This window comes from Arachis stenosperma, chromosome 5 (genome assembly GCF_014773155.1).
Source record: "Arachis stenosperma cultivar V10309 chromosome 5, arast.V10309.gnm1.PFL2, whole genome shotgun sequence".
NCBI lineage: Eukaryota > Viridiplantae > Streptophyta > Magnoliopsida > Fabales > Fabaceae > Arachis > Arachis stenosperma.
The window spans coordinates 61789502-61803899 of record NC_080381.1 but is presented as its reverse complement, the minus strand read 5'-3'; the positions used below and the strand labels follow the sequence as shown (position 1 = coordinate 61803899).

At 40.7% G+C, this 14398-nt stretch overlaps 1 protein-coding gene across 1 annotated transcript; it reads left to right on the top strand.

Moving 5' to 3' along the window:
• The first annotated feature begins 8237 nt into the window (after positions 1-8237).
• LOC130980839 (uncharacterized) lies at positions 8238-10988 on the top strand. The gene is made up of 3 exons (XM_057904480.1): positions 8238-9456; positions 9796-9924; positions 10135-10988. Exons 1-3 carry the CDS (start codon positions 8238-8240, stop codon positions 10986-10988), a joined length of 2202 nt encoding a protein of 733 aa, XP_057760463.1.
• Positions 10989-14398: the final 3410 nt, after the last annotated feature.

Below are 14398 nucleotides of genomic sequence, written 5' to 3'. Positions count from 1 at the left end.
ACTTATAAGTGATGGGGGAAGCCACTTCTGCAACAAGCAACTAAACTCCTTACTCCACAAATATGGTGTTACTCACAAAGTAGCTACTCCATATCACCCACAAACCAATGGGCAGGCTGAACTTGCCAACAGAGAGCTAAAAAGGATTTTGGAGAAAACTGTGGGAACAACAAGAAAGGATTGGGTTAGGAAGCTGGATGATGCACTTTGGGCATATAGGACAGCCTTCAAGACACCCATAGGAAAATCTCCATTTCAGCTGGTGTATGGAAAGGCATGCCACCTCCCTGTGGAGCTTGAACATAAAGCCTTTTGGGCCACCAAACTTCTGAATTTAGATGCTCAAGCAGCAGGAGAGAAAAGGTTGCTACAACTCAATGAACTTGAGGAGTTCAGATTGGAGGCATATGAAAATGCCAAAATATACAAAGAGAGAGCAAAGAGATGGCGTGATAAGAGGATCTCTCAAAGAACATTCGAACCAGGCCAAAGGGTGTTGTTATTCAATTCAAGATTGAAGATCTTTCCTGGGAAGCTGAGGTCTAGATGGACTGGTCGATACACCATCACCAAAGTATCACCTCATGGCTATGTCGAATTACTTGATGAAGCCTCAAAACAAACCTTCACAGCTAATGGACATAGGGTGAAGCACTATTTTGGTGGCCCCTGGAGCAAGGAAGAGAGTGTGCAACTCTTAACATGAGCAAAGAAGCTGCAGTGTCAAGCTAAGGACAATAAACAAGCGCTTCATGGGAGGCAACCCATGCACAGGGAGTCTTTTATTTTCATACTTTAGTAACCAATAATGATTAAGTAGACTAGTACATGGTGTATGCAAAGCACTAAGTTTGGTGTGGCCTATCTTGAAGTAATGGCAAAAGTGTGTTCTACAACACTTAGCCACAGACTAAGTTTGGTGTCCATACATACACGAAAATGCTAGACTATGAAAGTACAGTCATCATTTTAGTTATATATATATATAAAAAAAAAACGTGAAATAGCATATAATGTAGGTAAAATACTAAGTTTGATGTGGCTATCTTTGGAATTAATTCCATAGAACACTTAGTCACAAACTAAGTTTGGTGTCTTTACTTACATTACTAATGCTAGAAAAAATAGATTAGGGAATCAATTCATAAATTTTAATTTTAGTTTAGTCAATTTTGCATAGGAGTATCATCATAAGTTGTTAGCTAGTAATGTCACTTTAAGAATCTCAAGCTTTTGGAATTTTGTTGCAGGAAAGAAAGAAAGAAGTGATGGGGAATCTTGGAGAGAGAGGTCACGGATACACAAGGAAGAGAAAGTCACATGAGTCTTGAACTTTGTGCATGGGAAAAACAACTCAACATGCATTGGGCACAAGGAAGCATGCTCCCCATGCTATGACCGAACCCTTAGAGCCATGCATAGCACCACGGAACTCACTAGAATCATGCATCCCCACCAAAGTTCACTTTAAATACTTCAACCATATTCATCAAACCTCAATCTTCATCACTCATTCTTCTACCCCCCATAACCTCATTTCATCACCCGAAGTCACACTACACCCCCAACTCATTCCATGTTTCCTATATTCTTACCTTAGGCCTAATCTTTACCCAACAAAACTCATGAAGCACTACATCCCCTCACATAACCGAAACACTCCACCTCCCCTCACCATCATTTTCTAGCTTGCCTAAGTCACGTTGTTGTCATATATCTCTCCCATTCACAACCATTTTTCTTGTGCTTGAGGACAAGCATTCATCTAAGTTTTGTGTGGAAGATTCAACCCTTGCAAGTGAATTTCAATGGCCTCATCATCAAGGGATAGGAGAGGAGATGAAGGACAAGACACCTTTGATCAAAGAAGATTCAAATCCAAACACAATGAGCGTATCTTCAGCTGGATGTCAAGCAAAGATGTTGTTCCAGAGTTACCATTCAAGCTAAGAAAAGATGAATACCCTGAAATACAAAAAATAATCAGAAAAAGGGGATGGGAGCTTCTCTGTGACCAACCTCAAGAAGTGAGCATGCTTCTCATCCATGAGTTCTACACTAATGTGATAAGAGAATATGATGATGAAGAACCATACATGAGTTATGTAAGAGGTGTGACTGTTGATTTTAGCCCGGACACCATCAACAGGGTGCTAAAGGTCAAGGCAAAACAGTTCAAACGAGCTAGCTATGAAGAAAGGGTTGAAAATGACCCAAGATATATGGATGTGGTAAGTGACTTATGCAGAGTAGGCACGGATTGGGTGTTGGATTCACATGGACAACCACTCAAACTTCGGAGAGGTGATCTCATACCTCAAGCAAAAGGATGGCATGACATAGTGAGGAGATCATTGATGTCCACTTCAAATAATTCTGAGGTAACGGTGAATAGAGCAATAATGATCCATTGTATTATGAAAGGAGGGGAAATCAATGTTGGAGACATTATAGCCAAGAACATCATTGACATAGCTCAAAAAGTCAAACAGGACAGCTGGCTAGGATATCCCAGTACTATTCTGCGCCTATGTGAAGAAGCTGGAGTGCCTCTGGAAGAATTTGGAGAAACTGATGTGGTCTCTGTTGGAAAACCTCTTACCCGAGAAAGGTTGGAATTCATCACCACAACCCAATTGGAAAGGCAACCTTTAGCAAGAAGGAAGAAAAGGAAAGAAGCAAGACAAGAGGAGGAGCCTCAAGAAATGGAAGAACCTCATACATTGAACATGAATCAACTCCAAGCCGCTTTAGAAGGAATTTCTGGGCAATATTCACAAATTCAAAGAAGCCAAGAGGAACAAGCTCAACAACAAAGGGACCTTTGGCAATTGATGGATCAACAAAGAGGGGTTCAAGTTCAATGGATGAACCAACAAAATGAATACCAAGCACACATGATGGAACTACAACAAGAACAATATGCCAAGATGCATGAAGCCATCAACAATTCAACTGTTGAATATGGAAAAGCCATGGAGAAAGTAATACAAGAACAAGCTCAACTAAGGAAAGAGCAAGCTCAGCAAAGGGAGCTTCTCCATAGGTTGGATGCTAGACATGATACATTTCACAAAGATTTCAATGAAAGCAGAATGTTCAGGGAAGCCAGGCATAAAGACAGACTTGACTATGATATATGCACCCAAGAAAAGCTCAGTTACCTCTGTTCCACACCCCCATTACTCAACCCACAAATTAAAACCTTTAATGAAGCTCGCAAGATATTTGAAGAGCAGGAACTTGCAAGGGTGAGATTTAATCAACAGAGGCTAAAGGAGACAATGATAAGCTCAGGAATTTGGCAAAGAGAAGAGGGGGATTCAACAACAAAGCAACAAGGAGAGCTAAGAAGGAAAAAGAAAGAAGATTCAAAGGGGGATTCAACAACAAAACAGCAAGGAGAGTTGAGGAAGAAAAAGAAAGAAGACCCAAAGGGCAAAGGAAAGCAAGGAGAATCAAGCAAAGAAAAAGGGACATGAAGACTAAAGGTGGTGAAGTTCCTTTGTTTTTCTTTATGTTTTATTAAATAAAGAAGATGTATGTCTGAAATGTGGTATACCTTCTAGGATGCATGTTCTTTTTGAAGCATTATCTTTTATGTTGCCCATTCCATGCATCACCACTCACGGAGTTGGAATGGTTGTTTGTCTTAAGTACTTTTACTTGTCAATGGAATAAAAGATGTAGCTTGAGCAAGAACAGAGAGAATCCTAGTTTAAAAAGAATCATGTTGTCCCATGAGAAAAGTGCTAGCATACATGCATTTATTGTGAAAGAGTCAAGGCTCAATGAGCTCAAAAGAATGCTTGCTTATACAAGACTAGTTCGGTTAAGGATCACAAAGACTTTATCAGTAATAGCACAAATAACCTTGACAATAAAGAAAACAAAAGACAAAGAATGAAAGGCTAGGCATCAATGACAAAGTTTGGATATGTGTCTGTGGTGATTGATGTTAGGAGACATACTTGGGCTAGTAAATCCGAGGGGTGCTTCATCACCCGATAACTTGAGTTAACTAACTCGGGATTATCGATTGAAAACTCACAATCAAGAGTAGCTCTATAACAGAACATTTAGCAACCCAAAGAGGTGCTGGACACCACTATCCAAACAAAAATTTCAATGTTATATGCCTGTGATTGAATGTGTTAAGGAGAGAGGCTTGAGTTAGTAAATCTTTAAGAGTGTCTCAACACTTAACAACTTGAACCAACTGGTTTGGGATTGTTGATTGAAAGCTTATGCTAAAGAGCCGCCTTAAGACAAGATTTCGAGCTCAATTGAAGAAAAGAAAAGAAGAAAGAAAAAAGAAGCAAAAAAAAAATGGTTCAAGGATCATATGCTACAGTATAGAAAAAGAAGTTTAGTGAAGTTAACCAATTTAGTATTGAAGCAAGCATTTTAATTGAAAAATTGAATAGCCATGTTCATTTGCAATAAATCATGGACCACACAAATGAGGATGACATGTTCAATGAAAAAATTCTTCTCTGGTCAAACATTCAAGTCTTACATCTTAGATCCTTGTGACAAAGTCCTTTATATTTTGCTTGAGGACAAGCAACACTTTAAGTTTGGTGTTGTGATGCAATTGCAAATTTGTTATATTAGCCAGTTAGTTTAGTTGGTTTTAGCTTAATTTCACTCATTTTCTCTAAATAAACAAGTCCTTTTATGAGTTTTATCTTCATGCATGAGAACACCAAGGAACATGTTGATTCTAGCCAAATTCATGCAAATGATTTAAAGAATACAAACATGAATGAGTATGAATGAATCTCATGAAATTTATTGCATGAATTGGTAAGACTTTGAAGCTATTTCCTTTGTTGATGATAGGTGATGAAACAAGGAAGCATGGAAGCAAGAATGATGCAAGCTGGGCAAGAGGAAGAAAAGTTGTTGGCGTTGCCAACTTGGAAAAAGGGGGCGTTGTTGAAGGCAACGCCAGGCAGCCCTGGAGAAGCACAAGTTGGCGTTGCCAACTTGGAGAATGGAGGGCGTTGTTGAAGGTAACGCCAGGCAGCCCTGGAGAGCAAATGTTGGCGTTGCCAACTTGGAGAAAGGAGTGAGTTTTTATGAGCAACGCACACAAGCAAGGAACTTGGGCCATGAAGAAGCTTCGAGGGCGTTGCCAACGCCAGGAACCATAGGCGTGTCCCTAGGCAACGCCACACAAGCAAGGAACTTGGGCCATGAAGGAGCTTCGAGGGCGTTGCCAACGTGGGGAGTATGGGCGTTGTTCAAGGCAACGCTAAGCTAGAAGAATTTGCCCAGCCAAGAAGCTCGAGCACGTTGCCAACGTGCTACTTCATTGGCGTGTCTCAAGGTAACGCACATGAGTGAGCTTGGCCCAAGAGGAGAAGACGCTGGCGTTGCCAACGCCAAGAACCATAGGCGTTATTCAAGGCAACGCCAAGCAACAAGAATGAAGCCTTGAAGAGGAGATCGAGGGTGTTGCCAACGCTAGGAAGCCTTGCCAACTACGTTGCCAACGCCAGGAAGCCTTGCCAATCAAGTTGCCAACGCCAGGAAGCCTTGCCAATCAAGTTGCCAACGCCAGGAAGCCTTGCCAACCACGTTGCCAACGCCAGGAAGAGCTGCCAACCACGTTGCCAACGCCAGCTTCTATAGGCATGTTCAATGGCAACGTGGGAAGCAATGTTTAGAGCCTTGAAGAAGCATCGGGCACGTTGCCAACTCAAGAAAACATTGGCGTGTTTGGCAACAACGCCAGGAAGCTTTGGATGGTGAAGAATGGAGGTAGCACGTTGCCAACTTGGAATATAGGGGCGTTATCCACAACAACTCCAACAAGGCAGCCTGACCTTACCTTCTTCAATGGACGATATCCTGAGCTACAGAGACCCAAATTGAATGCTTCCAGTTGCGTTGGAAAGCTAACATTCAGAGCTTTCCAACCATATATAATAGTCTATGGTGGAGCACAAAATTGAAGCCAAACTAGAGTCATCTTTAGGCCCTAAAAACAAGAATATGAAGTTGAAATTCAAGAAGGCTAGAGATGAGCCCTGGAGGGGGGCACGAGCACGTTGCCAACGTGCTAGCAAGGGTGCGTTTTTGGCAACAACGCCAGCCTCATTTCCCTGCTTTGGGAGGCTAGGCACGGGCACGTTGCCAACTTGGCAAAATGGGTGCGTTTTTGGCAACAACTTGGCAGCTTGACCTTACTTTCTTTGAAGAAGCATAACTTGAGCTAGGAAAGTCCAATTGAGGTGATTCCAGTGGCATTGGAAAATAGACATCAAGAGCTTTCCAATGATGTAAAAGAAGAGGAAAAGCAAGTTGTTAGCAACAACTTGGGCCAGCAACGCCCAAGTCTCCAACCTCACTTCCAGGAAAACACCATGCACGTTGCCATCGTGCATTAAGCCTAGAGTTGTTGCCAATAACGCCCCTCAATGGGCCAGAATGGTTGCCAACTTGCTCTGTGTCCCCTATTCCTCACAAAGGCCAGCAACTCCTTCAATTGAACCAAGAATTCAACAATGAGAAAGCCCACATTGCTAGCCCAAATTGAAGATCTCTGAAGAAGTTTTGGGAGTAGTATAAATAGAAGAGATTGGTGTACTTGGAAAGGACTTTTGACACTTAGAACTTTTATATACTTTTAGCACTTTTACTTGAGAGTTCTCTAGTACTTCCGGGAGTATACCCGGAGAGCTAATTTGGTTTTTCTTGGAACTTTTCTTCTTTAGTTTTAAGCTTTAAGCATTTCCTTATTCTTCTTCTTCTTTTCTTCACACTTAGTTTAATTTTTGTTGATAGCAATTATGGTTGAAATTGGAGCTATGACTCACTAAACCCCACTTTCATTAGGGGGAAGAGCTCTGCTTGTTGGAATGCATTGGTGAACTCATCTTTTCCTCCTCAATTCTAGTGGTTGATCTAAAGAGGAAATTCTTGTTCTTCAAAGATTCAACCACCATCGAGAGAGGGGTTAATCTATATGAATTATGTGGTGAATTTGAGGAATGAGCCACATAATTCAGTTTGGAGTTCATCCTTTCATGATTTCTTTAATCAATACACCTTGGTTAGTATGTGAGATGTAACTCTCCTTGGTTGAGATTATGGGAGTTGTGTGGCTGGATTAGATTTGAACTTCATCTCTTCTCATGAACAATTAGATCACGAGAGTGGCAATTGGTTATGTTGAGAGAAATTGAATCACCAAGAGATTGGGATTCAATTACCCACTTGCCATGGATCTATACCCATGATTGAGAAGGATTTGACTAACATCAATTCATGAAAACTTGCATCTCTGATCCCTAATGATTCTCTCTATCATTAATTCTCATTTCTTTTGCTCTTAGTGTTTGAATACCCATTGCCCAATTCCCTTCTACACTCTTGCAATTTATTATTCTTGTTCTCTACATTCTGTTCCTTTAACTCTTGCTATTTACTTTCATGTTCTTTAAATTTCTGCAATCTTTAATTCCTTGCAATTTAACTTTGATGTCATTTAAGTTTCTTGCACTTTAAGTTTCCGTTATTTACCTTCACTTTATTTCTCTTCTCTAGTTCTTTACATTCTTTGCCGTTTAAATTCTTGCAATTAGGTTCAAAAATAAAAAATGCTCATGAAATCAAAACTATGTTTGCTTGACTAAATTTTCCATTTAACTAAAGTTGCTTAATCTACCAATCTCCGTGGGATCGACCTCACTCTTAGTGAGTTTTATTACTTGATACGACCCAGTATACTTGCCGGTTATACGTGAAATCTAATTTTTATGTATCACATATGCAGAGACATCCAAGACAGTAAAGCATTCCGAGAGGAAGTGCAGTCAAATATGTAGAACCAAGATGCTGCCATTGAGAAGCTTGAAACACAAGTTGGTTACCTATTCAATCGGACTTCTGGCAATAACAGAAGTAAAAAGGAGGAGTGTCAAGCTATCACTCTAAGGAGTGGGAAGGAATTGAAGGGATTTGACCAGAAGAAACTAGAAGAAGAGTCAATTGACGAAGGAGAAAGGCAAGATGGAGATCAGAGCCCAACTTCTAAAAGTCAAAAAGAAGAAGGGAAGCTGAAGCCGGATGTCCCGAGAGTTCCATACCCTCAGCAATTGAAGAAAAAGGGGGATGACAACCAATTTTTGAGATTTTTAGAAATCTTCAAAAAGCTACAAATCAACATACCTTTTGCTGAAGCAATAGAACAAATGCCTCTCTATGCCAAGTTCTTAAAGGAGCTCATGACTAAGAAGAGAAGCTGGAAGAACAACGAAACTGTGATACTGACCGAAGAATGCAGTGCTATCATTCAGCACAAATTACCCCAAAAATTGAAGGATCCAGGGAGTTTTCAGATCCCCTGTGTCATAGGTGAGATCACGGTAGAGAAGGCTCTTTGTGACCTAGGAGCCAGCATCAATTTGATGTCAGTAGCTATGATGAGGAAGATGAATATCGAAGAGGCTAAACCAACAAAGATGGCCCTACAATTGGCAGACCGATCATTCAAGTTCCCTCACGGCATAGTAGATGATTTGTTGGTAAAGGTGGGAGAGTTCATATTCCCAGCAGATTTTGTGGTCTTGGATATGCAAGAGGAACCCAAGGCTTCCATTATCCTGGGGAGGCCCTTCTTGGCCACTGCAGGAGCTGTCATTAATGTCCAAAAAGGTGACCTCACCTTGAGATTACACAATGAAGAGATGACCTTCAACGTATTCAAGGCCATGAGTTACCCACCAGAGCAATTCGGGGAATGCATGAGGTTAGATGCGCTTGAGGAAGAAGTACATGAGGACTTTGAGGAAGAAGAACCTGAAGAGCCAGAGAGCGTAGTAGGGGAGGAATATGAATCAAGTGAAGAGGTTGCAGCAACAGAAATTCATACACAAGAAGCGCCCAAGGTGGAAAATCAAAAGTCAGAGGCACCAAAGCTTGAGCTCAAAGCACTGCCACCTACTCTCAAATATGCATATTTGGGGAAAAACGGAAGTTACCCAGTAATCATAAGCTCATCCCTCAACCAGGATCAAGAGGATGAACTACTCCAAGTACTGCGGAGGCACAAGGATGCCATTGGATGGACTCTTGCTGACCTGAAAGGAATAAGCTCAGCCATATGCATGCACAAGATACTGCTAGAAGAAGATGCCAAACCATCCATTCAATCTCAAAGGAGGCTGAACCCAATTATGAAAGAGGTGGTGCAGAAAGAGGTTATGAAGTTATGGCAGGGAGGGGTGATATACCCTATCTCAGACAGCCCACGGGTCAGCCCTATACATATTGTCCCAAAGAAGGGAGGAATAATTGTAGTTCCAAATGAGAGGAACGAATTAATTCCTACAAGGACCGTCACTGGATGGCAGATGTGCATAGACTACAAAAAACTCAATGAAGCTATACAAAAAGATCATTTCCCGCTTCCATTCATGGACCAGATATTGGAACGACTTGCAGGCCATGCATTTTATTATTTTCTCGATGGCTATTCAGGATATAACCAAATAGTGGTTGATCCTAGAGACCAAGAGAAAACCTCCTTCACATGCCCATATGGAGTGTTTGCCTATAGGCGCATGCCATTTGGACTATGTAATGCACCTGCAACGTTCCAACGCTGCATGCTTTCTATCTTCTCAGACATGATAGAGAAATTCATTGAAGTTTTTATGGATGATTTTTCAGTATTTGGAGATTCTTTTCCTAGTTGCCTACATCACCTAGCCCTGGTATTGAAGAGATGTCAAGAGACCAATCTGGTTTTGAACTGGGAAAAATGTCACTTCATGGTGACAGGAGGAATAGTGCTTGGTCATAAGGTTTCTAACCAGGGTATTGAGGTGGACAGAGCTAAAGTGGAAATTATTGAAAAACTTCCTCCACCCGGTGATGTCAAGGCAATTAGGAGCTTTTTAGGACATGCAGGTTTTTACAGAAGGTTTATTAAGGATTTTTCAAAGATAGCAAAGCCCTTAAGCAATCTCCTTGTAGCTGACACACCATTTGTCTTCGATGAAACATGCATGTTGGCTTTTGAGAACTTGAAAATGAGGCTATCCTCTGCACCTATCATCTCCCCACCTGATTGGAACTTACCTTTTCAACTAATGTGTGATGCATCTGATTATGCAATAGGGGCAGTGTTAGGACAGAGGAAAGATAGCTTAGTCCATGTGATATACTATGCCAGCAGGGTCCTTAATGATGCTCAAAGAAATTATACCACAACCGAAAAGGAACTGCTGGCAATAGTATTCGCATTTGACAAGTTTAGATCATACCTCATTGGTGCAAAAGTGATTGTTTTCACAGATCACACAGCACTTAAATATTTGTTTGCTAAGCAGGAATCAAAACCAAGACTAATAAGATGGATCTTATTGTTGCAGGAATTTGATATTGAAATCAGAGACAAGAAAGGAGTGGAGAACAAGGTAGCAGATCACCTCTCCAGAATCTCTCAGGATGAAGGTGGGGGACATGATACTCAAGTGAACGAGATCTTCCCTGGTGAGCAGTTGATGATAGTTCACAAGGCTCCATGGTTTGCAGATATAGCCAACTTCAAGGCAACTAGGGCTTTACCACCAGAGATACATAAACATCAGAAAAGAAAGCTCATGAATGATGCAAAATACTTTGTCTGGGATGAGCCATATCTCTTCAAGAAGTGTTCAGATGGAGTCCTCAGAAGATGTGTTTCGGAAGAAGAAGGACGAGAGGTGCTATGGAATTGCCACAGCTCAAGTTATGGAGGCCATTTTGGAGGGGACAGAACTGCAGCAAAGGTTCTACAAAGTGGGATCTTTTGGCCAACCCTTTTCAAGGACGCCAAAGAACTAGTAAAAAGTTGCAACGAATGCCAAAGAGCAGGAAACTTGCCCAAAAGAAATGCCATGCCACAAAATTTCATTCTAGAGCTGGAACTGTTTGATGTGTGGGGAATAGATTTCATGGGGCCATTTCCAACTTCATATGCAAACAAGTAAATCTTAGTAGCTGTGGGGAGATTCAATCTTGCAAGTGAATCTCAATGGCCTCATCATCAAGGGATAGGAGAGAAGATGAATTTGATCAAAGAAGATTCAAATCCAAACACAATGAGCGAATTTTTAGTTGGATGTCAAGCAAAGATGTTGTTCCAGAGCTACCATTCAAGCTTAAAAAAGATGAATACCCTGAGATACAAAAAATAATCAGAAAAAGGGGATGGGAGCTTCTCTGTGACCAACCTCAAGAAATAAGCATGCTTCTCATCCATGAGTTCTTCACTAATGTGATAAGAGAATATGATGATGAAGAACCATACATGAGCTATGTAAGAGGTGTGGATGTTGATTTTAGCCCGGACACCATCAATAGGGTGCTAAGGGTCAAGCACAAACAGTTCAAACGACCTAGCTATGAAGAAAGGGTTGAAAATGACCCAAGATATGTGGATATGGTGAGTGACTTGTGCAGAATAGGCACTGATTGGGTATTGGATTCACATGGCCGACCACTCAAACTTCGGAGAGGTGATCTCATACCTCAAGCAAAAGGATGGCATGACATAGTGAGGAGGTCATTGATCTCTACTTCAAATAACTCTGAGGTAACGGTGAATAGAGCTATAATGATCCATTGCATAATGAAAGGAGGGGAAATCAATGTTGGAGACATTATAGCCAAGAACATCATTGAAATAGCTCAAAAGGTCAAACAGGACAGCTGGCTAGGATACCCTAGTACTATTCTGCGCCTATGTGAAGAAGCTGGAGTGCCTCTGGGAGAATTTGAAGAAACTGATTTGGTCTCTATTGGAAAACCTCTTACCAAAGAAAGGTTGGAGTTCATCACCACAACCCAATTGGAAAGGCAACCTTTAGCAAGAAGGAAGAAAAGAAAAGAAGTAAGACAAGAGGAGGAGCCTCAAGAAATGGATGAATCCCACACCTTGAACATGAACCAACTCCAAGCCGCCTTGGAAGGGATTTCTGGGCAATATTCACAAATTCAAAGAAGCCAAGAGGAACAAGCACAACAACAAAGGGACCTTTGGCAATTGATGGATCAACAAAGAGGGGTTCAAGTTCAATGGATGAACCAACAAAATGAGTACCAAACACACATGATGGAGTTGCAACAAGAACAATATGCCAAGATGCAAGAAGCCATCAACAATTCAGCTATGGAACATGAAAAAGCCATGGAGAAAGTGATACAAGAACAAGCTCAACTAAGGATAGAGCAAGCTCAGCAAAGAGAACTTCTCCATAGGTTGGATGCTAGACATGAAACACTCTACAGAGATTTCAATGAAAACAGAATGTTCAAGGAAGCCAGGCACAAGGACAGACGTGACTATGACATATGCACCCAAGAAAAGCTTAGTTACCTCTGTTCCACACCCCATTGATCAACCCACAAATCAAATGTTTTAATGAGGCTCGGAAGATATTTGAACAGCAAGAACTAGCAAGGGTGAGATTCAATCAACAGAGGCTACAGGAGACAATGATAAGCTCAGGAATTTGGCAAAGAGAAGAGAGGGATGCAACGACACAACAACAAGGGGAAAGGAGGAGCAAAAAGAAAGAAGATCCAAAGGGAGATTCAACAACAAAGCAACAAGGAGAGCTAAGAAGCAAAAAGAAACAAGATCCAAAGGGCAAAGGAAAGCAAGGAGAATCAAGCAAAGGAAAAGGGACATGAAGACTAAAGGTGGTGAAGTTCCTTTATTTTTCTTTATGTTTCTTTATGTTTTAAATAAAGAAGATGTATGTCTGAAATATGGTATACCTTCTAGGATGCAATATTTTTTTTTCTTTTTGAAGCATTCTTTTATGTTGCCCATTCCATGCATCACCACTCACAGATTTGGAATAGTTGCTTGTCTTTAATATTTGTACTTGTCATTGGAATAAAAGATGTAGTTTGAGCAAGAACAGAGAGAAATCTAGCTTAAAAAGGATCATGTTGTCCCATAAGAAAAGTGCTAGTATATTTATTGTGAAAGAAGCAATGTTCAAGAAATTCAAAAGAATGCTTGCTAATACAAGACTAGTTTGGTTAAGGATCACAAGGGCTTTATCAGTAAAAGCACAAATAACCTTGACAATAAAGAAAATAGAATACAAAGAATGAAAGGCTAGGCATCAATGACAAAAGTTGGATATGTGTCTGTGGTGATTGATGTTAAGAGACATACTCGGGCTAGTAAATCCGAGGGGTGCTTCATCACCCGGTAACTTGAGTTAACTAACTCGGGATTATCGATTGAAAACCCACAATCAAGAGTAGCTCTATAACAGAACATTTAGCAACCCAAAGAGGTGCTGGACACCACTATCCAAACAAAATTTCAATGTTATATGCCTGTGACTGAATGTGTTAAGGAAAGAGGCTTGAGTGAGTAAATCTTTAAGAGTGTCTCAACACTTAACAACTTGAACCAACTGGTTTGGGATTGTTGATTGAAAGCTTATGCTAAAGAGCCGCCTTAAGACAAGATTTCGAGCTTAATTGAAAGAAAAAGAAAAAAAAAAGAAGGAAAAAGAAATAAGCAGAAAAAATTGGTTCAAGGATTATGTGCTAAGGTGTGAAAGAAGTCTAGTGAAGTTAACCAATTTAGTAGTGAAGCAAGCATTTTAATTGAAAAAGTTGAATAGTTGTGTTCAATTACAATAAATTTATGACCACACAAGTGAGGATAACATGCTCAATGAGAAATTACTCTCTGGGAGAACATTCAAGTCTTACATCTTAAATTCTTGTGACAAAGTCCTTTATATTTTACTTGAGGACAAGCAATACTTTAAGTTTGGTGTTGTGATGCAAATGCATATTTGCATTATTAGTTAGTTAGTTTAGTTAGTTTTAGTTTAAATTCACTCATTTCTCTAAATAAACAAGTCCTTTTATGAGTTTTGTTTCCATGCATGATGATATCAAGGAACATGTTAATTCTAGCCAAATTCATGCAAATGATTTAAGGAATGCATATATGAATGAGTATGAATGAATCTCATGAAATTTATTGCTTGAATTGGTAAGACTTTGAAGCTATCTCCCTTGTTGATGATAGGTGATGAAACAAGGAAGCATGGAAGCAAGAAGGAGGCAACCAAGGCAAGAAGTTGGCGTTGCCAACTTGGGATTGGCGTGGCCAACTCCACAACACAAGGCAAGCTTGGTCCAGGAGGCAACCAAGGCAAGAAGTTGGCGTTGCCAACTTGGGATTGGCGTTGCCAACTCCACAACACAAGGCAAGCTTGGTCCAGGAGGCAACCAAGGCAAGAAGTTGGCGTTGCCAACTTGGGATTGGCGTTGCCAACTCCACAACACAAGGCAAGCTTGGTCCTGGAGGCAACCAAGGCAAGGAGTTGGCGTTGCCAACTTGGGATTGGCGTTGCCAACT

Coding starts and splice junctions, on each gene's coding strand:
- LOC130980839 (XM_057904480.1), top strand. CDS start 8,238: ATGACTAAGAAGAGAAGCTGGAAGAACAACGAAACTGTGATACTGACC. Junction 9,457..9,795: donor GATATTGGAACGACTTGCAG/GCCATGCATTTT, acceptor TCATGGTGACAG/GAGGAATAGTGCTTGGTCAT. Junction 9,925..10,134: donor GAGCTTTTTAGGACATGCAG/GTTTTTACAGAA, acceptor ATTATGCAATAG/GGGCAGTGTTAGGACAGAGG.